At 40.1% G+C, this 22798-nt stretch overlaps 1 protein-coding gene across 2 annotated transcripts; it reads left to right on the top strand.

Annotated features, from left to right (window-relative positions):
• Positions 1 to 5544: 5544 nt before the first annotated feature.
• On the top strand, positions 5545 to 21324 carry LOC106592730 (GTPase IMAP family member 7). Of its 2 annotated transcripts, XM_045709885.1 has the most exons (4): positions 5545 to 5784; positions 18537 to 18644; positions 19295 to 19335; positions 19441 to 21324. In XM_045709885.1, exons 2-4 carry the CDS (start codon positions 18580 to 18582, stop codon positions 20355 to 20357), a joined length of 1023 nt encoding a protein of 340 aa, XP_045565841.1. In that variant the 5' UTR covers positions 5545 to 5784; positions 18537 to 18579; the 3' UTR covers positions 20358 to 21324. The 2 variants fall into 2 exon arrangements, with proteins under 2 accessions (XP_045565841.1, XP_045565842.1); XM_045709886.1 differs by lacking the exon at positions 19295 to 19335 and having other exon boundaries at positions 5570 to 5784.
• Positions 21325 to 22798: the final 1474 nt, after the last annotated feature.

Below are 22798 nucleotides of genomic sequence, written 5' to 3'. Positions count from 1 at the left end.
GTCCGGGGGTTACCTCCTTAACCTCTATGGGCTAGGTGGGACGCAAGCGTCCCACCCGTGGTGCACTCCATCAACAGCAGGTGCATTTCAAGAGCGGCAAATTTGAATCCAAATAAATGTCAAAATTCAAATTTTTCAAACATACAACTATTTTACACCCTTTGAAAGATAAACATCTCCTTAATCTAACCACGTTTTACGATTTCAAAAAGGTTTTACGGCGAAAGCATAAATTTAGAGTATGTTAGGACAGTACATTTACAAGAGTTGTGTGTAATGTTGTGCCAATTCAAAGACAGGCGTCACCAAAACCATAAAATCAGCTAAAATGATGCACTAACCTTTTACAATCTCCAACAGATGACACTCCTAGGACATTGTGTTAGACAATGCATGCATTTTTAGTTCTATCAAGTTCATATTTATATCCAAAAACAGCGTTTTACTGTGGCGTTGATGTTCAGGAAATCGTTTCCCTCCAATAACCGGCATTCAAGTCAGCACCACAAATTAAATAATTAAAATTAGAAAACATTGGTAAAATATTATATTGTCATTTAAAGAATTATAGATTTACATCTCTTGAACGCAATCAACTTGCCAGATTTAAAAATAACCTTACTGGGAAATCACACTTTGCAATAATCTGAGCACTGCGCCCAGAAAAATACGCGTTGCGATACAGACTAGCCGCCATGTTGGGGAGATCGAAAATCGAAAATACTATGTAAATAATCCATTACCTTTGATTCTCTTCATCAGATGTCACTTCCAGGTATCACAGGTCCATAACGAATGTAGTTTTGTTCAAAAAAGCTCATCATTTATGTCCAAAAATCTCCGTCTTGTTAGCACATGATCTAAGCCCGCCGGACTTCTCTTCATGAACGAGGGGAAAAAATATATTTACGTTCGTTCAAACATGTCAAACGTTGTATAGCATAAATCATTAGGGCCTTTTTTAACCAGAACATGAATAATATTCAAGGTGGACGAATGCATTCTCTTTTATAACGTATTGGAACGAGGGTACCCAACATGAACTCGCGCGCCAGGTGTCTAATGGGACATCATCGTTCCATGGCTCTTGTTCGGTCAGATCTCCCTCCAGAAGACTCAAAACACTTTGTAAAGGCTGGTGACATCTAGTGGAAGCAATAGGAAGTGCCAAAATATTCCTCAGCCCCTGTGTTTTTCAATGGCATAGGTTTAAAGGTAATACAACACATCAGATATCCACTTCCTGTCAGAATCTGTCTCAGGGTTTTGCCTGCCAAATGAGTTCTGTTATACTCACAGACACCATTCAAACAGTTTTAGAAACTTTAGGGTGTTTTCTATCCATATATAATAAGTATATGCATATTCTAGTTACTGGGTAGGATTAGTAACCAGATTAAATCGGGTAAATTTTTTTATCCAGCCGTGCAAATACTGCCCCCTAGCCCTAACAGGTTAACGAAGATTTCCTATCCCGACTGTTCATCACTGTGTGTGCTCCTAGAGGTGTGAGTATGGGGTGGTACCTAGCAGAGCGACTAAGGGCAGGAGAGGGTTGGCGGTTTTTGGGAAGAGTAGAGACTCTGAGCTGCATCATAGTTTTGGTAACCTTTCTGATACATTCAGATCCACCACCTTCCGGTACTAATCATACGATACCGTTGTCATTGAGAAGAAGTAAAAGATAAACTATATAATACACTGATGAGTGACATACAGAATAAGGAATCAAAGAAGATCAAGATGTAGAATTTAAGGTAAACATTAAACAATTTCCTGTGGAAGCAGACAACTGTACAGGAATTGGGGTTGGCCAGATTGAAGGACTCAGCCAACCCACCTCGGTTCACCTAAACTCCTGATGAGTACCAGTGTTATAGATACAAGAATGGCACCGAGAACTTAGATGATTTTAAAGGATGGAAAGTAATCGTTAAATGTGACTGACTTAGGTTTGAAAGATGAATAGAAAATTCTTAATCTCACAGCACCTATAACTGATGTAGGGTGGGCTAGTACCAGCAAAGGACGCATACAACATAAATTACCACAAAGGGTGGTTAACTTGCGCCCTGGGGTTATAGGTCCAACCAGTTCGAGTTAGTCATCAGAGGCCAGTTATAGGAGGCTAAAGTAGGCACAGGAGGAGTTTTGACCAGGATGGGAGTAGCTTTGTCTAGAGGGATGCTATTGGCATCCTCAGGGAAGTTCCAGATGAATACAAAGCAATGAATCAAATATGTGAAGGCTTTAACACTACATTATTTTGGTGGTTGACAATAAATAAAAATGTGGATTGGATTAATGACATCTTTTATAATCAACAGAGATTCATGAATGAAACCGGGGATGCAGTAAAGAGGTTCTCTGACCAATTATCCGCCACCTCCCTCATGACCTGGTAAAATAGACTGACTCTCGATATGTTATTGGCAGAAGAGGGCGGTGGAGGTAGAATGATTAGGTTCATTGCTGTACGTACATTCCTAATAACACAGCTCCAGATGGATCAGTAACCAAGGCCCTGGCCGGTCTAAACAATTTTGCTCAGGAGTTAGCAGAAAACTCTGGGGTGGACACTGCACTCAAGGGGTGGTTCGATAGTACCTTTGGAAAAATGTTGTAATCATTGTGGTGTGGGCTGCTTTCACCTGTATGAGTGTGTTTGTGTTGTGTGGTTGTTGTTTGGTTCCTTGTGTGAGAAGTTTCATTTCCAGAACTCTAGAGTGATCGATAACGGAGCAGATGGTGATATACGGACCGAGTCAAAGTTCAGATCAGTGGGACGACAAATACCTACCGCCGAGCCTGGTGGAGGATTCATTCAATTATGAGGAGCCCATGATAAGATGAGACCATCTTTAGAGTTTCCTGAATTAGTTTGATTTTGTGTGAAATTTCTGAATCCAATAAAAATAGATGTGTTATAATGTATGTGAAATATTTAGCCAATCGGATGGATGTAATGAAAGGTTTGACTAAATGATTTCACTCAGAAACCTTATAACCTGTTGAAATGTATTCAAAATAAGGCTATAATAATGGGTGAAAAACTATATTCCAATACTGTGTGAGTAAGACACTGTTACCAGAATGAGCAGGGCAGAGTTGATAAGACGACCTTGGGAAGGGAACAGGAGAAGAAGCCTCCCTAAGTTAGGGAGAGTAACAACGGCCTGGGAACGGCTAGTGGGCAGGAGATTAGAAGACAGGTGGCAAGGTTGATAAGGAATGTATGTGTACTGTGGAAGAATACAGCCGCCTAAAGCTGGGTTGAGTTCTCTACTGATGTGTGTGTGTGTTAATATAGAAGGATATATTATAACCAACAGAGATTTGTTAACTATACTCGCACTGCACTGACAGGTATGGCTGAGCAACTAGAGGCTACCACTAGAACCGCTAGACAAAATAGATTGGAGTTGGGTATGATATTGGCTAATAATGGGGGGTGTATAAAACGTTTGGTGAACAATGCTGTACTTTTATCCCTAATAACACTAGCCCTGATGATAGCATTACCAAAGCACTACTGGGACTTGACAAGCTATCTGCTGAAATGAAGGGTGTAGCAGGTGGTATACTAGGGGAATTGGCTGAACAACTTTTTTGGTAAGTACACATCTATGGTGGTTACTGGATTTCTGACCCTAGTGCTTGTGTTCTTATTATTGTTGTGTTGTGTTGCCTGTATAATCCTTTGCTTGAGAAAATATCTTACAGAAGTTGTCAGAGCAACCGGAATGATGTCTTTGATGGAAGTGACCCCAGTGGATACTGAATCAACCTCTGAGCAAAAGACGGGTCTGTCTGAGGACGATCCTTGGTTTGCTGTTGGGGAAGTGGTTGAATAAAGCTTATCCAAAATGTCCTCATATGTATTGAATGTAGTGGCAGGTGGACGTGAAGGTTTTAAGTACTGGGACAAAAAGTCTGTCCCACACGTTAGGTGTAGCCACTGCCGCAGAAGGTCTTCTTTTTATAAGTTTTTTAAATAATATGTTATGAATTTATCCTGTGTATTATTTGTCTTTCCTTATGTGAAGGTTTGAAGTTCCTGGGAGGCTGGTAGTCAACCTAGTACAAGTGAGGTGTAGCCGGAAGGACTTGAGGGTTTTTTAATGAATCAGCTAATCATTAAAATGGGAATTTAAAATTGTGTTGAGTGACACCCTAGGGGGTGTCAAAAGGGGGAATCTCAAAATGTCCCTGAAATATTAAGAACTTATGTATTCACACCTATCAGGTGTGAAAAGGGGGATTGTTAGGGTTTAACCAACTATTTGTTTGCATAACCAATATAATACAACTATTTAAACCTATATAATAAAATTAGTTGTGGTGCATAACTTATGAATACTAATGCTAAACATAAGAGGTTTATATTGTATTAACATAGATTGAGCGACATATAATAGACATGACTAACTGGAGGATTGCTGGCTAGTAGGAGTGTAGGCTGAGTAGACTCGTGACACACACACACAATGCCTGGTTGTGGGGCCGCTCAAGGACAGGTGTATGGGAGGGGCTGGTAGAATGGAAGATAGCTGTAGCGCAAAAGCAGAAACTGTCCTAACTGTAGCATAAAAACAGGCACTGTCCTTGGGTGTCTGACTCTCGGGTACACACACGAAGATATGCTAGAAGACAACTATGCTTGGCAACAAAGATGCGTCTAGAGGCTGGGACCAGCCTGCACGCCAACGATAGGATGAGTAAGTTTAACACGCTCATCCTCCCTCTGACAGGCCAGCAGTGAGCGGGAACTATCTCTTCTCAGAGTATTTAATGAAAAGCAAAGGATGTGTCACTCAGTTCTCTGTTTGCCCTGCGAGGTGTTACAGTGAACCCGTATATACGAACATTGCATTTATCACTATTTACTTAGCTTAATAAACAGCTGTGAAACAGTACTAGAGACCAGAGTTTCTCTTTGTCCTAACACCAGGTTCGAATTTACGCGACCCGACACATGGTTATGACCGTGTTATGATGCTGGGTGTAAAGTATAGTGTTACCATTTTAAGTGTTTCTATAGTCCTTTATGTGAAAAATGAATGGTGGATAAATGATAGGAACCATTTCCGTCTTTGACAGCTGGGATTTATGGGTATTAGGAGAACAAACGGATACAAAAAAAAAAAAGTTAACTTTTTTTTACCTAGGCAAGTCAGTTAAGAACAAATTCTTATTTTCAATGATGGCCAAGGAACAGCGGGTTAACTGCCTTGTTCAGGGGCAGAACAAGAGATTTTTACCTTGTCAGCTCGGGATTTGAATTTGCAACCTTTTTGTTGCTAGTCCAATGCTCTAACCACTAGGATATGCTGCCGCCCCAGATCTGGGACCAGGCTAGACAGGTATAACATTACATTTGAAAATGTAGTTTAATTTGTTATTTACTTTGTAACCTTTTTCTCCCAGAAGGAGAAGTCTATGTCTTTCATTTTATCTGATTCTGGCAAGCAACCAAGGTTAAAAAGCGACACCCAATCAGAATTCAGATCCTACCTGTCTTGAGTAGAATAATGTTTGCCGAGCAACACTCTCTCATTGCCTAGAAATGACTAGTTGCAGGGAAAATGAAACTTAACAGAACGTAAGGTGCAGCACATTGGGCGCTTTAGTTTCGCATGAGTTTTAGACCATTCCATTGGTCGTTGAGGTAAATCTCCACCCACCCGGGGCATGTGGCTATGCAAAACCATCAGGCCCACTGCTTCAGATGTGTCAGTGACAACAGGGGACAACAATTAACAGATCTGTGAAACCACACTAAAAGTGAGTATTCAACTTAACTACCTTACAAATTAAATGTTGTACAACAATCTACTCTACAGTTTTTGAATAACTGTAGCACAATAATATGCAGACATTTTATTGATACCAGGTCTGTTAACATTTATGTATAAATAATCATATGATTGCATAACTTAACATCAAAAAGTCAAAACAAATCATGTAGCTGTTAACAATCACATTCTGCTATATGTTGTATTTATGCACATGTTTTAATATTGTAGAACAGTGAAAGGAGAATTATGGTTTGACTTTTACCTAAAACATTTACCTTGTTTAGTGCAGAGATAGTGCAGTATACTGTATCGTGTTCAAGGAGGCAGGTTTTGACAGCCTCTGGTCCCATACTAGACGACATTTACATTTGTGATACTTTTAACAACCATTTAGCTTAAACTGGCCAATTATTTGAAAGGATCATCTCTGAAAATGCATATCATTCTATTTGAGAGTCCCCTAGTCACATGACATTGTAGATAACGATGCACTAACAGACTCACAGACTTTATCTTCATTTCCCCATTTGATGTCTATGATGTACTAAGTGCTATGCTAAAGAGTGTAAGAAAGTAAAAAATGTATAGCTGATTCACATAATCCCTTCTTACTCTCTGCACCACTTATCGCAGAACCATTACATTATAACTTTACAGTTGTTTCTGCTGATATCCTTAAGATCTGTAAAGCAGGGTATGTCCTCCCCCTACACAGAGGAGATCCTTCTGACTTAGATAACTACCATACAATTTGCAAATTATCTTGCCTTTCCAAAGTGTTGAATCCCTGGCCAACTGTCAACTAAGAACATTTTAAACTTCCCACTCTATTCTTAATGTGAACCAATCAGGTTTTAGACCTGGACAGAGCACAGTTTCAGCTGCTACGTTTGTTTTAAATGTGTTCAATTACTTTAATCAGAAACATTATTGCGCTGCCTTTCCAAGGCCTTGGACACTGTTGACCATCACACTCATTCAAAGGTTGACTGAAATAGGACTGGATCAGGCTTCTTGAAAGTGGTTTGAGAATGATCTGTCAGACAGGACTCAATGTGGGATTTCTGATGGTGTGAAGTCTAGTTTCCTGGTACTGGAACCTGTTCTCTTTACTATTAATAAAAATAATATTGGTTTATCTGTTAAAACTTGGATTATTAATCTGTATGCAAAGTGGGCCTCGGTTTTAGGAATATATCTTGCCTCTCCCTAAATAGCAGGAAGCAGACTGACAGTTCTTCCTGACAGTTCTTGACTAAGGTGACACCATTTACCAGATTGCAGCAGCTACTACTCTTAAAACTTTGGATGCCGTCTACCATAGTGCCCTTCACAGTTGACAGTTTTAATACTCACCACTACATCCTGTATCAAAAAGTTGGCTGGTCCACATTAAAGTCCCATAGATCACTTCATTACTCCCTTTTTGTTTACAAAGCTCTACTACAGAAGCTTCCAACGTACCTAACTTTGTTGCTAACGTATGAAATAATGAGCTACCAAAGCCGCTCGTAAGATTAGTTAACTCTTGAGGTCCCTGTGGTCTCGACCAATTTAGGTAAATCCTCCTTTAGTTTTATTGCCCCCATTGTTGGAATAACCTACAAAACTCCTTGCATCTTGATTCCCTGGTGCCTCTAGGGCAGATTAGGACTTTGGTGTTGAATTATTTCAATGAAGATTGTATTTTACCCCTTATTTCTCCACAATTTCGATCTTGTCTCATCGCTGCAACTCCCCAATGGGCTCGCGAGGCAAAGGTCGAGTCATGCGTGAAACATTACCCACAAAACCGCGCTTCTTAACACTCGCCCGCTTAACCAGGAAGCCAGCCTCACCAACGTGTCGGAGGAAACACTGTTCAACTGACGACCGGGGTCAGCCTGTAGGCACCCGGCCCGCCTCGTGATGAGAAGGACGTCATTCCATCAAAACACATCTCGTGATGAGAAGGACGTAATTCCACCAAAACACACCTCGTGATGAGAAGGACGTCATTCCACCAAAACACACCTCGTGATGAGAAGGACGTCTTTCCATCCAAACACACCTCGTGATGAGAAGGACTGTGAGGGAAGTCAGTGCATCATGTTCATGACTTCAGAACAAAGCAGACATTTCATCCGCCTGTGGTAAGAGATAGCTATCTAAATAGGAAGGACTGTCTGAAACACATCAGCACATGTGGGATATGTCACAAATGGCACCCTATTCCCTTCACCAGGGCCCTAGTGCACTATAAAGTGTACTAGGTGCCTTTTGGTACAAACCCCACAGGTACCTTCCACAACACAAACCCAATGGGGAAATGTAAGTTCCCCAAATCTCATATTTAGTGTAGAGTGATCAACACAATGTTTAGCATATTTAGAGTTTCTGTAATACACATGATATACAGTGTTCTATTTGTGACACTCAAGGTGCGGGTTTATAGTCATCAGACTTGTTATGGTTTGTTCTCGTATCTGTTGATATAGTGAATGACACCAGAGCAAGTTACTGAAGGTACAAGTTAAAGAACCGAGGACTGATTATTCACTGATGTATTATATTGATAACGTTCTGTGGACACTGTCTGATGATCTGATTAGGTTACAACTACTCTTTGATGTAATCGATTACTAATAATCTTTTTACTATAGTGATTGCTTCAATACTGTTTAATATCTGTGTAACAGCTGATGTTTTATAACTCTTTAACAGCTGATGTTTAAAACTGTAAGAGCTGATGTTTATAACTCTAACAGCTGATGTTTAACTCTGTAACAGCTGATGTTTATAACTCTGTAACAGCTGATGTTTATAACTCTGTAACAGCTAATGCTTATAACAGCTGATGTCTATAACTCTGTAACAGCTGATGTTTATAACTCTGTAACAGCTAATGCTTATAACTCTAACAGCTGATGTTTATAACTCTGTAACAGCTGATGTTTATAACTCTGTAACAGCTGATGTTATATAACTCTGTAACAGCTGATGTTTATAACTCTAACAGCTGTTGTTTATAACTCTGTAACAGCTGATGTTTATAACTCTGTAACAGCTGATGTTTATAACTATGTAACAGCTGATGTTATATAACTCTGTAACAGCTGATGTTTATAACTCTGTAACAGCTGATGTTTATAACTCTGTAACAGCTGATGTTTATAACTCTGTAACAGCTGATGTTTATAACTCTTTAACAGCTGATGTTTATACCTCTGTAACAGCTGATGTTTATAACCATAACATCTGACATTTTATAACTCTATAACAGCTGATGTTATTAACTATTTATTATTTAACTATTTAATAGTTATGAACTATTTAACAAAGTGAGCAAATGAGGTGAGATAAGGGAGGTAAAGGCAAAAAAGGCCATGGTCGCAAAGTAAATACAATATAGCAAGTAAAACACTGGAATGGTAGATTTGCAATGGAAGAAAGTGCAAAGTAGAAATAGAAATAATGGGGTGCAAAGGAGCAGAATAAATAAATACAGTAGGGGAAGAGGTAGTTGTTTGGGCTAAATTATAGATGGGCTATGTACAGGTACAGTAATCTGTGAGCTGCTCTGACAGCTGGTGCTTAAAGCTAGTGAGGGAGATAAGTGTTTCCAGTTTTAGAGATTTTTGTAGTTCGTTCCAGTCATTGGCAGCAGAAAACTAAAAGAAGAGGCGGCCGAAGTAGGAATTGGCTTTGGGGGTGACCAGAGAGATATACCTGCTGGAGCGCGTGCTACAGGTGGGTGCTGCTATGGTGACCAGCGAGCTGAGATAGGGGGGAACTTTACCTAGCAGGGTCTTGTAGATGACCTGGAGCCAGTGGGTTTGGCGACGAGTATGAAGCGAGAGCCAGCCAACAGGAGCGTACAGGTCGCAGTGGTGGGTAGCATAGGGTGATGTATATATAACTATGTAATAGCTGATGTTTTATAACTCTGTAACAGCTGATGTTTATAACAGATGACATTTATAACTTTGTAACAGCTGATGTTTATAACTCTGTAACAGCTGATGTTTATAACTCTGTAACAGATGATGTTTATAACTATATAACAGCTGATGTTTATAACTCTGTAACAGCTGATGTTTACAAGAGATGACATTTATAACTTTGTAACAGCTGATGTTTATAACTCTGTAACAGCTGATGTTTATAACTCTGTAACAGCTGATGTATATAACAGCTGATGTTTATAACTCTGTAACAGCTGATGTTTATAAGAGATGACATTTATAACTCTAACAGATTATGTTTATAATTCTGAAACAGCTGACGTTTTATAACTCTGTAACAGCTGATGGAGTTCCATATTTGGATTTCCTACCAGCTTCCGGGGTTATTGTTGATAGAACTCAGAGAAGGCCAGATAGACATTTTCTCTGCTTCTGTGCTGGATGGTGTCTCCCTGTTGTAACTTTGATTAAACCATGAATGTGATATCCGTGAACAACGGGGAAATTGCCTTTAAATATATCATTGTCATCTGTCTAGTGCTCTGCTCTATAATACACCTTGGATTGAATCCAGGTCAGAGTCTTGTTCTATGGTAACCATGTTTGTGAGCCTGACCTGAAATTACCCCTGAATAATCGGATGACATTTTTTAATCTATCATCATGTCAGTTACCTACAATTTTCGTTCCTTGTTTAGAAACATGCTGAACTAGTTCCTGCTGATGTCTTCAAAACCAGTGGTGGAAAAAGTACCCAAGTCATTAATGATTCAAAGTAAAGATAATTTAATATAAAATGACTGAAGTAAAAGTGAAAGTCACCCAGTAAAATACTACTTGAGTAAAAGTCTAAAAGTATTTGGTTTTAAATATTCTAAAGTATCAAAAGTAAATGTAATTGCTCAAATATACTTAAGTATCTAAAGTAAAAGTATAAATCATTTCAAATTCCTTATATCAAGCACACCAGACAGTAATATTTTCTTGTGTTTTTAATTTACAGATATACACTTAGACATAATTTACAAACAAACTGTGTGTTGTTTAGTGAGTCCACCAGATCAGAGGCATGTCTTGGTTTTTGCTCTGACATGCACTGTCAACTGTAAGACCTTATATACAGTTGTGTGCCTTTCCAAATCATGAATTTACCACAGGTAGACTCCAATTAAGTTGTAGAAACATCTCAAGGATGATCAATGGAAACAGGAAGTACCTGAGCTCAATTTTGAGTCTCATAGCAAATGGTCTGAATACTTATGTAAATAAGGTATTTCTGTTTTGTTTTTATTTGCACAAATTCTAAAAACCTGTTTTCACTTTGTCATTATGGGGTATTGTTTGTAGATTGCTGAGGATTTTTTAAAATGTAATCAATTGTGACCGACCTGCTCAAATCGGTATTATGAAGCAAAATATGTGACCGGCCGCCTTGATTCGATGTAGCAAAATTTGAAACTGTGTTTTTTTCATTGGATAAAAGTAAAGACTCGGAGCTATAAAATTGTATATCATACACTGCATCTGCAGGAACAATGTGTCAGTAATTCTGCTTTGAAAGTTGATAAACTTGTAAATTCACTTTTGAGAAAATGGTCTTTGAATGTTTTGGAACTTACTGGAGAGCTCTCCTTTGTCTACACCCATTCTGTCACGGTTATCGTAGGTTAGAGACCAAGACGCAGCAGGGAAGTGTATACTCATCTTCTTTTATTTAGGAAAAGAAGGAAAAACCAAAACAAACACGTATACAAAAACACAAACGAACTTGACAGTCTTGTCAGGCAACATACAGCTAAACAAGAACAATCTCCCACAAAGTACTAAACAAACACATACCTATTTATAGGACTCTCAATCAGAGGCAACATAGAAAACACCTGCCTCCAATTGAGAGTCCAAACCCCAATTAACTAACATAGAAATACAAAAGACTAGACTAAACATAGAAATACAAAAACATAGAACATTTCCCAAAACCCGGAATAAATAAATCAAACACCCTACTAAACACACAACCACCCCGAACCACATAAAACAAATACCCTCTGCCACGTCCTGACCAAACTACAATAACAAATAACCCCTATTACTGGTCAGGACGTGACATATTTAGTAATGTTCCCACCCTCTTAAGTCAGCCCCACCCATCTCTTTAAGGATTCACATGTGAGGTTGTGTAGTAAAGATTAAGACAAAAAATGGTAAAAGGAAAAATTCTAGGTCAACAGTGTCCAGATAAAAATATTTTATTAATATTAGATGACGCTTACCCAGACACACTTGTCTAAATTGATGGGTCATGTGAAAGATATTGTGAAGCAGCAACCAAAGCAGCGGATCGGACAGTGAGGAGACAGAGAGGATATTCTAGTGCTCACCTCTCTTAGAGGCTTTTATGTACAATATTAACCGGTGCAAAAAAAAACATTTTGATCTTTAAAAAAAGTTTACGCTCAAATGGCTCTCCTGTAAAGTTGTGATCCTCCGACATACACCTAGTTCCCTGAAACGGGTCACTATTGTCAATTAAGGCTGTAACATAACAAAATGACGAAAAAAGTAAAGGGGTCTGAATACTTTCCGAAGGCACTGTATATATCGAAAGAATGAAAGATTGTTATTTGTTTATAAAGATTCAGTTATTGTTACATTGTTTGAAGACAGGATAGAGAGAGACATGAGTACAACACAGACAGACAGACAGACAGACAGACAGACAGACAGACAGACAGACAGACAGACCATGAAGGCAGCCAAGTAAATACATAATTCATTCATTTAGAGTAAAGTAAAAAATACAATAAATAAAATGTGTTTTTTTATGCCAAAAAAGCGATTTTCAATCATTTATTACCAAAGCGGTCCCCAGAGGAAGAAGGCCATGCCTTGCTGGTCCCTGGCTCAAACTGGTTTAAGAAAGGCTGTAGTAGTGGAACCTTTAGTAGGACAATCATGGTGAATGATGACACTGTATTGACATGCTGGCTGGATTTAAATCCATGGCATGTTATAGATTGATTACAAAAATTATCTTGCTAATTGCATTTTTTTGTTTATCTCACATTGAACCTAATGAGAATATCACAAAATATGAACATGTTCCATTATATATCTATTGATGTTTTTCAAAATATTTGTTTTCATCCAAATGTATTTATCAAGAAAACACAAGCCATGAGATCAGTCAATTATGTTGTTGTAATGTGTCTGTATGTGTAGGCTAGTGGTTCTCTACCTTTTTTGGTTACTGTATCACCAAGTACATTTTGATCTGCCTGGAGTACCTCTGAAGTACCCCTCATGTACATTTGACCAGTAAGCCTGTTATCCATTTTTTACATTTACATTTTAGTCACTTAGCAGATGCTCTTATAAAGAGCAACTTACAGTAGTGAATACATACATTTCTTTTTATTCTGGCCACCCGTGGGAATCGAACCCACAACCTTGGCGTTGCACACACCATGCTGGCGTTGCAAACACCATGCACCATGCAGTCTTTACAGCAGATACTATCTATTAGTATCTTTCATACAAATCCTAACCTTGTGACCCATTCCATACATCTGTTGTTAGTCATGAACATTCAGGAGGATGTACTTTACTATAAAATCCTGTGGCTCAAATCTGCTCGTTGGGCTCTCAACGAATCATCTAGGGGTGGTTCATCGACCAGCTTCATTACTGCAATAAGTAATCAATGTTATTAATACGTTTTGACTAAAGTAATATCCTGATTGACCGTCTCTCCTCAACTTTGATTAGAATTTCCACGACACCCCCAACTCCGCTCAAAAACGAAAACAGCTTACATCCTGCATTTCAACACATTTTGCAGTGGGGCAGAAAGAAACATTTGCAGCTTTTTCAATGCTTTTCTTAACATTTTGTCATGAGGCTGAGTAAAAATTGTTGTGGTTTAAAAGCAAATTTCTTGAAATTCTACAAATTGTTCCATTGCTTAGGTCGTGTTCAAATACCAACCCCCAAAACATTGAGCCCTGCGTGCCTGTTCGATAATCCAGTCTTACTGCAGGGACAGAGGTGGAGGCTCACCACTGAGCAGTATAATATGACTAAAACAATTACATTAGAAGACATAGGCAACTATTAACCTGAGTGCCAGTCTGTTTGGGCTATCATATGGCTTGATAGTGATCAGTGGAGTTGAAAAGAGAACAAACAGATCTGGGACCAGGCTAGATAACTACAGTATGTAGTGATCAGTGGAGTTGGAAAGAGAACAAACAGATCTGGGACCAGGCTAGACAACTACAGTATGTAGTGATCAGTGGAGTTGGAAAGAGAACAAACAGATCTGGGACCAGGCTAGACAACTACAGTATGGAGTGATCAGTGGAGTTGGAAAGAGAACAAACAGATCTGGGATCAGGCTATACAATTACAATATGTAGTGATCAGTGGAGTTGGAAAGAGAACAAACATCTGAGATCAGGCTAGGCAACTACAAAGTTATATTTGAAAATGTTTTATTAGCTATTTTATTTTTTACCTTTTTCCCACAAAAAGATGTCTGTGTCCAACACATTTCATTTTACCCAGAGTTGTGGCTTATCCAGGGTTGAGTTGTCAGAGGAGGTTGATAATAGTGACACCCAATCAGAATTCAGACTCTGCCTGTCCTGAGGTGAATTATTTCTCTCATTGGCTAGAAATGACTAGTTACAGGTGAAATTAAACTTAACTCTGACTATAAGGTGCAGCACATAGCCTCACCTCTCACAGTCACAACAGGGGACAATTAACAGATATGTGCAACTACACTAAAAGTGAGTATACAACTTATCTACCTTACTAATTAAATGTACAACAATGTATTGTAATAACTGTAGCACAATATTGAGTAAACATTTTATTTATACCAGGTTTGTTGACATTGATGCAGACATAATCAAACAATGACATCACTAGACATGTCAAGACAATTCAATCACATAAACAAGTTTCTTGGAAAGTCAACAATCACATTAATCTATTTGTATTTATACCTGTGGTTTAATATTGTATAACAATGAAAGGGGAATGATGTTTTTCACTTTTACCTAAAACATTTATCTTGTTTTATTGAATAGAAACCAGAGGGTCTAGGACAAGATAGTGTAGCACAGGTCAGGGTCTATGATATTTACCTAAGAGAGTTCAAGGGTTAAGTAGCCTATACTGCAGGGATCATCAGCTAGATTCAGCCACGGTCCGATTGTTTTTTTTTGTAGGGGATGGTCGGGGGGCCGGAACATAATTACAAATCATTTGTAGACTGCAAATTGACCACAAGAACCCCAAACAGATATGTTTTACTAAAACATAATCATTTCAAAACTTGCTTACATTTGTTTACGATCACATCTCTCTAATATGCGTGGGAATACTTGGGAACAGATTTCTTAACCTCTCTGGGCTAGGCGGGACGAATTCGTCCCACCTACGCAACAGCCAGTGTAATCCAGTGGCGCGATTTTCAAATACCTTAAAAATCCTATTACTTCAATATCTCAAACATATGACTATTTTACAGCTATTTAAAGACAAGACTCTCATTAGTCTAACCACACTGTCCGATTTCAAAAAGGCTTTACAACGAAAGCAAAACATTCGATTATGTCAGCAGAGTACCCAGCCAGAAATAATCAGACACCCATTTTTCAAGCTAGCATATAATGTCACAAAAACCCAGAAGACAGCTAAATGCAGCACTAACCTTTGATGATCTTCATCAGATGACAACCCTAGGACATTATGTTATACAATACATGCATGTTTTGTTCAATCAAGTTCATATTTATATCAAAAATCAGCTTTTTACATTAGCATGTGACGTTCAGAACTAGCATACCCCCCGCAAACTTCCGGGGAATTTGCTAACAATTTACTAAATTACTCACGATAAACGTTCACAAAAAGCATAACAATTATTTTAAGAATTATAGATACAGAACTCCTCTATGCACTCGATATGTCCGATTTTAAAATAGCTTTTTGGTGAAAGCACATTTTGCAATATTCTAAGTACATAGCCCAGCCATCACAGGCTAGCTATTTAGACACCCGGCAAGTTTAGCCTTCACCAAAATCAGATTTACTATAACAAAAATGTTATTACCTTTGTTGTCTTCGTCAGAATGCACTCCCAGGACTGCTACTTCAATAACAAATGTTGGTTTGGTCCCAAATAATCCATCGTTATATCCAAATAGCGGCGTTTTGTTCGTGCGTTCCAGACACTATCCGAAATGGTAAATCAGGGTTACGAGCATGGCGCAATTCGTGACAAAAAATTTCTAAATATTCCATTACCGTACTTCGAAGCATGTCAACCGCTGTTTAAAATCAATTTTTATGCAATTTATCTCGTAAAAAAGCGATAATATTCCAACCGGGAATCTCCTTTTCGGTAAACAGAGGAAAAAACACAAAGACGGGGGCGGCCAGTGCACGCGCCTAAGCCCACAGTCCCTTGATCGGCCACTTGAGAAAGGCGATAATGTGTTTCAGCCTGGGGCTGGAATGACGACATTCAGCTTTTTCCCGGGCTTTGAGAGCCTATTGGAGCCGTGGGAAGTGTCACGTTACCGCAGAGATCCTAAGTTTTAGAAAGAGATGTCAAAGAAAGACAATAAATGGTCAGACAGGCCACTTCCTGTAAAGGAATCTCTCAGGTTTTGACCTGCCATTTGAGTTCTGTTATACTCACAGACACCATTCAAACAGTTTTAGAAACTTTGGAGTGTTTTCTATCCAAAGCCAATAATTATATGCATATTCTAGTTACTGGGCAGGAGTAGTAACCAGATTAAATCGGGTACGTTTTTTATCCAGCCGTGTCAATACTGCCCCCTACCCTCAACAGGTTAACTAAAAATGTATTGGAGCTGATTTCCTCGTGTTGTTACAGTCTTAATGTTTTGCTCATAAAAATTGGTGGGCCAAATTAAACTACCTGCGGGCCAAATTCAGCCTGTGGGCCGCGAGTTGTGTAACCCTGCTATATCTTATTGAAGTGGGCAAACCTTGAGTCAACACACCTTATAGCAGGTTGTTGCTGTGAGGGACTGACGTGCAGGTATCTTGGTACTGAGGGACACCTGCAGGTTTGTTGACACTGAGTGCCAGGTCATTATACCACAGTGTACAGCAGGGATGGGCATCTCCATTCATCTGGGGCCTGTTTGGTGACTTTGAGTGCATTCCTGCCTGACTACATTGATGATGCATGACAGATATTACAACGGCTGGATAGGTATTTTACATACCAGCCAGAGGCTGTAGGAGGGATGGCTTATTGTAATGGCTGGAATAGAATACATTTAATGGTTCCTACACATCAAACACATGGAAACAACGTGTTTAACACCGTTCCGATGATTCCATTTCAGCCGTTACAATTAGCCCATTCTCCTATATCTTCTCCCACCAGCCTCCACTGATATCAAATATCCACATCATATGCTATAGCGATCTGGTGCCCGACAGCACAGTTGATGATGTGGCATGCAACCATAGGTTGATGCAATGAAACTCCTGTGCAGGGAACCACGATCATACTTTAGCCCCAGCTAACACGCCTGGCTCCAATAATCAACTAATGATGGTTATTCTGCCCTTGAATTGCGTTCCCATGCAAAACTAGACAGATAGCTAACTAAGTCTTCAATAAAACTCCCAAGGCGTGACTTTTTTGAATATATTGAAAACGTTTATGTTGTGAAACTGCAAAATACAGAAAAGAAAATACTTTAGTATTCAATTCAAATCAACATACTGTAACTGTACATTATACATTTCAAGTTGAAGTTGCATGAAAATACAAAACACGTGCTGAGGGTACCATGCATCTGGCATGACGCCAAACCATGTAGCTAATTGTTACTCATATGGTAATTGGCTAACTCCTTTCATTACTCTAATAATGTACAACCATCTCTGTAGAATAACAAAGCATATTACACTAGAAACAGTAACAAAACTGCAGTATTGTATGTTTTACAATTCGTTTGCATGACGCACGAGCAAAGTAATACAGCTGACGACATACATGAAAAGCATTGCAATTTGTGTGAGTAAATACAACCGACCAACATTGATATGTAAGCAACTCTATCAATAACAAGATTATCATCACTAGCTAAATGCTTGAATCCAACTTACAAACAAATTTTCCGAGGCTGAAGCGTGACAAGAAATAGCTACACTGAAAGACCTGCACCGTAGCGTTGTTTTTAGCTGCTTCTATGCGTGCAGGGCGAATTCTCTACTTCCTGTTTGCGTACAGTCTTTAAGTACCAGAAAGCTCCACTAGGGGGCGAATAACACCATGGAACACAATGAAAATCCATCTTAACCATTGTAATAAAATGATCTGTTACCTTCTAACAGGATGGCAGCACAATGGTCTTCAGGTTAGAATGTAATAGTTGAATCAGGTGTTTTAGCTGTAGGGCTGGGGGAAAAGTGTGACACCAATCAGGCCCCAGAGAACTGGAGTTGCCATCCCAGGTGCACAGGAACTGGTCTATCTGGTCCTAACACGTAGCAGAATGTCAACTGTAGAATGATAAGCATGTTTAGAATGTAATTTGACACCCCCTATATAAGTACATTATGTTTACCTGATGCTGGTTATGTTGTTAGGGAATGTAATTTGTTTTACAACAATTGCACCACAAACCATTTAGTTCACATTGTTTTAAAGTGAAATAGCTGAGAAGAAATTCCAATTTAGTTTATGTGGGCTTAGTTTTTTTGTAATGAGGTCATCGTCTGTTTCTGATAGTTTTTGATTGGTCGACTGTAGCAGCGATGGAACGAGGAAGAGGATGGACTCTGAAGATGATGTTCTTGTTGACACTCTGTCTGCAAGCCTTCACTGGTCAATGCCAAGGTACAGTATACACCCCCACGTACACATATACACACCAGGGCCGTGCACAGACCTTTCAGGGGCCAGGTGCTCAAAATGAAAAAAGGGCGAAATTGAGAAAATACTAAATGCCACTGTGGTGTAAATGTAACATGTTTAAATAGGCCTATTTATGTAATTACAAATTGTAAACAAACTAGTTCAGTGCCTCCTAAAGACATGATTGATATGGGGTAAAGAAGGCGGGCTATCAGCTGATCATTGATGTTGGTGATTGATGTTAATCTGCTGGTTAGCTTTATGTATTATACTGATTGTAATTTACCGTTGTCTGATAGGAGCATAGAGAAGAAGAAAAGACAATCAGACTGAAGTATTTTCTTCCTCTCTCTCTCTGCTCCTATCAGCCAATCAGACTGAATATGGATGATGATGATGATGATGATGTAGGCTAAATCAAGTGTTTAAAGTGTTAAACAAATGTTAAGGTCTCTCAAGCCGTCCATGTTTGCATATTGGGCAGGTGCAATCTCCTTACAGGGCAGACTGGTAAACAGGTGCAACCTACGGACGGGGTGGGGGGTGATGAACTTGACAACAGCTTGTGATCAGTAGTGGATTCCGAACAACAATGACAGAAACATTTATTTAAAAATTATATTACAACACAGAAGGGAGACTGGATGGACAAAGGGGCATGTGCTCTGCACAGGTAGGTCCCTATCTGCGCACATGCCTGATACACACACATACACACATTTCATTAGCTTTCATCAAGACAATCACTATCAACTCAAGCACTTGTCTGTTTTCACAGATTCAGGGCATCCCTCTGACCTGAGGATAGTTCTAGTAGGGAAGACTGGATCAGGGAAGAGTGCAACAGGAAACACCATCCTTGGGAGAAAGGTGTTTAGAGAAGACCTCTCCCCTGAGTCTGTCACTGCTCACTGTGAGAAACAGAGTGGAGTGGTGGATGGGAGGAAGACTGATGTCATCGACACCCCGGGGCTCTATGACACAACAATGTCTAAAGAAGAGATGAAAAGTGAAATAGAAAAGGCCATCTACATGTCAGTCCCAGGACCCCACGCCTTCCTGCTGGTGATCAGACTGGGAAGGTTCACAGAGGAGGAGAGGAACACTGTGAAGTGGATCCAGGACAACTTTGGAGAAGAAGCATCAAATTACACCATCCTTCTGTTCACCGGTGGAGACCAGCTGAAGGACAAATCAATTGTGGACTTTCTAAGTGAGAGTGACGAGCTTATGAAACTCGTCAAGGTCTTTAAGGGCAGAAATCATGTCTTCAATAATGAAAAGAAGAATGACCACAATCAGGTCCCAGAGCTGCTGAAGAAGATAGATGAGATGGTGATGAAGAATGGAGGACAACACTACACCAATGAAATGTACCAGGAGGTCCAGAGGAAAATCAAACAAGAGGAGGAGAGGAAGAAACAGGAAGAGGAGATCAGAAAACTGGAAGAGAAGGTGAGAGAGGAGGAGAGGAAGAAACAGGAGGAGGAGATCCTGAAACTGGTAGAGGAGCAAATTAAGAAACAGTGGGAGATGAATAAGAAAAAGTTAATAGATTTATCGGGAAAAGCTGTGGGATTGATAGCAACTGGTATCACAGCGGTGTTATCAGGACCAGCAGCCTTGGCAGTTGGAGGTGCTGTAATCTTAAAAGAGTTTGTTGAAGATGCAGTTGACGTTTATATGGATTCTTAGTAAGTAAAGATGAGAAAGAGGTGGCAGTGTGAAGTACCAATCTCTTCCTCATCTTAATGTCAAGTAGTAACAGTAGAGTAGATTATTACTGTATAATGACAACCATCAGGGATTATTCAAAACTTTCTAATATGATCAGTTATTTAGCATGTAATTATATAAGGGATCAGGGATAATAACATAGGAGGCTGTTCAGAAAAAATGTGTTCTCCCTCTACCCTCCCTCCCTAGTCTGTGTTCTCCCTCTACCCTCCCTCCCTAGTCTGTGTTCTCCCTCTACCATCCCTCCCTAGTCTGTGTTCTCTCTCTACCCTCCCTCCCTGGTCTGTGTTCTCCCTCTACCCTCCCTCCCTGGTCTGTGTTCTCCCTCTATCCTCTCTCTACCATCCCTCCCTGGTCTGTGTTCTCCCTCTTGTGTCAGACTTAGTGTAAAACACCACATGATTAACACTGTAAGTAATGTTGTAATATACTGTACTGTACCTCATTACAGTATTTCTACTGTACTTCATTACTGTATTTCTACTGTAACCCATTACTGTATTTCTAATGTACCTCATTACTGTATGTCTACTGTACTTCATTACTGTATTTCTACTGTACTTCCTAATCCAGGGGAAGGGATGAGGGCTCAGCACTGTAGGACAATTATTACTGAAACTATTACAATAGAGGAGCCAATTGAGAGATTTTTATTGTATAATTACATTTATGTATGTTTATTCCAGTGCACTCATGGGTATTTGAAAATTTGTCTCAGCTGTTTGTGCGTTAAATTGAAAGATAATCGATTATTCATGTTTTTTGTTTCATGCTTGTGTTTTATGCTGTTTCATGATTTTCCAACAACTAATGAACATGTGATGGACAATCTTTGAGGACATTTAGTCATTTGTAGTGTGTACTTTTGTTGTATGTATGATTTCCCAAGATTTTAACAATATATAATAAAGTGAAATCCATAAAATCCTCTCCTCATATTCTGTTCAAACACCAAAACATTAATATAAAACAGGACGTGTTCTTCTTGAAAAAAGTGTTATTTTAGAAGCATCAGAGAGATGCTGCTGTCTCTTACCTCTGCTGTCTCTTATCTAGTAGTTTTGTGTCTTATGATAAAAACAGTGATGGTCAACATACAGTGCCTTGCAAATGTATTCATATCCCCTTGGATTTATAAAAAAAAAATTGTGTTACAATATATGTATATATATATTTTTGTCAACAATCTACAGAAAAATACTCTAATGTCAAATTGGAAGAAAAATTTAAAACTTTTTTAAAGATTAATACAAATTAGATAACAAAAATATAGTCGTTGCATAATGTCACGATCGTCGTAGTGAGTGGACCAAAACGCAGCGGGTGCAGTGCTCATCTTCTTCTTTATTTTTTAAGAAACATGAACACTTAACAAAATAACAAACAACGACGAGAACAGTCCTGTAAGGCTACACAGCTATACATGGAACAACTACCCACAAACACGGTGACAAAAAACCCCTACTTAAATATGGCCTCCAATTAGAAGCAACGAAGAACAGCTGCTTCCAATTGAAGGCCAAACCAAAAAGCCCTGAACATAGAAATAGACTAAATAGAACATTACCCCCAAAAAACGAAACACACTAAACAAACACCCCCTGCCACGCCCTGACCAAACTACAATAACAAATAACCCCCTTTACTGGTCAGGACGTGACAGTACCCCCCCCCAAAGGTGCAGACCCCGTATGCACCTCACACAAAAAACACAAAATTAACCCCAAATAAAGGGAGGGAAGGAAGGGTGGCTACTGTCACCGACGGCTTCCGTGCTACACCCCCCCCCAATCCTCCAACTACGGAGATGGCTCAGGCTCCGGCCTTAGTCCCCATCCTAACCTGCCCACCCCCCTTGAAGGCTCATGGCTATAGACCACTACTAAATGCTCTGGGCTAAGGCGAGTCGCTGGAGACCTCGGGCTGAGGCGCGTCGCTGTAGACCTCGGGCTGAGGCGCGTCGCTGGAGACCTCGGGCTGAGGCGCGTCGCTGGAGACCTCGGGCTGAGGCGCGTCGCTGGAGACCTCGGGCTGAGGCGCGTCGCTGGAGACCTCGGGCTGAGGCGCGTCGCTGGAGACCTCGGGCTGAGGCGCGTCGCTGGAGACCTCGGGCTGAGGCGCGTCGCTGGAGACTCAGGGCTGAGGAGCGTCGCTGGAGACTCAGGGCTGAGGAGCGTCGCTGGAGACTCAGGGCTGAGGAGCGTCGCTGGAGACTCAGGGCTGAGGAGCGTCGCTGGAGACTCAGGGCTGAGGAGCGTCGCTGGAGACTCAGGGCTGAGGGCCGTCTCTGCGGGCTCCGGACTGTGGGCCGTCTCTGCGGGCTCCGGACTGTGGGCCGTCTCTGCGGGCTCCGGACTGTGGGCCGTCTCTGCGGGCTCGGACTGTGGGCCGTCTCTGCG

This window comes from Salmo salar, chromosome ssa02, assembly GCF_905237065.1.
Source record: "Salmo salar chromosome ssa02, Ssal_v3.1, whole genome shotgun sequence".
Classification (NCBI taxonomy): domain Eukaryota; kingdom Metazoa; phylum Chordata; class Actinopteri; order Salmoniformes; family Salmonidae; genus Salmo; species Salmo salar.
Note: the sequence above shows the minus strand (reverse complement) of the source record. Positions and strands in the feature narration are given on the sequence as shown.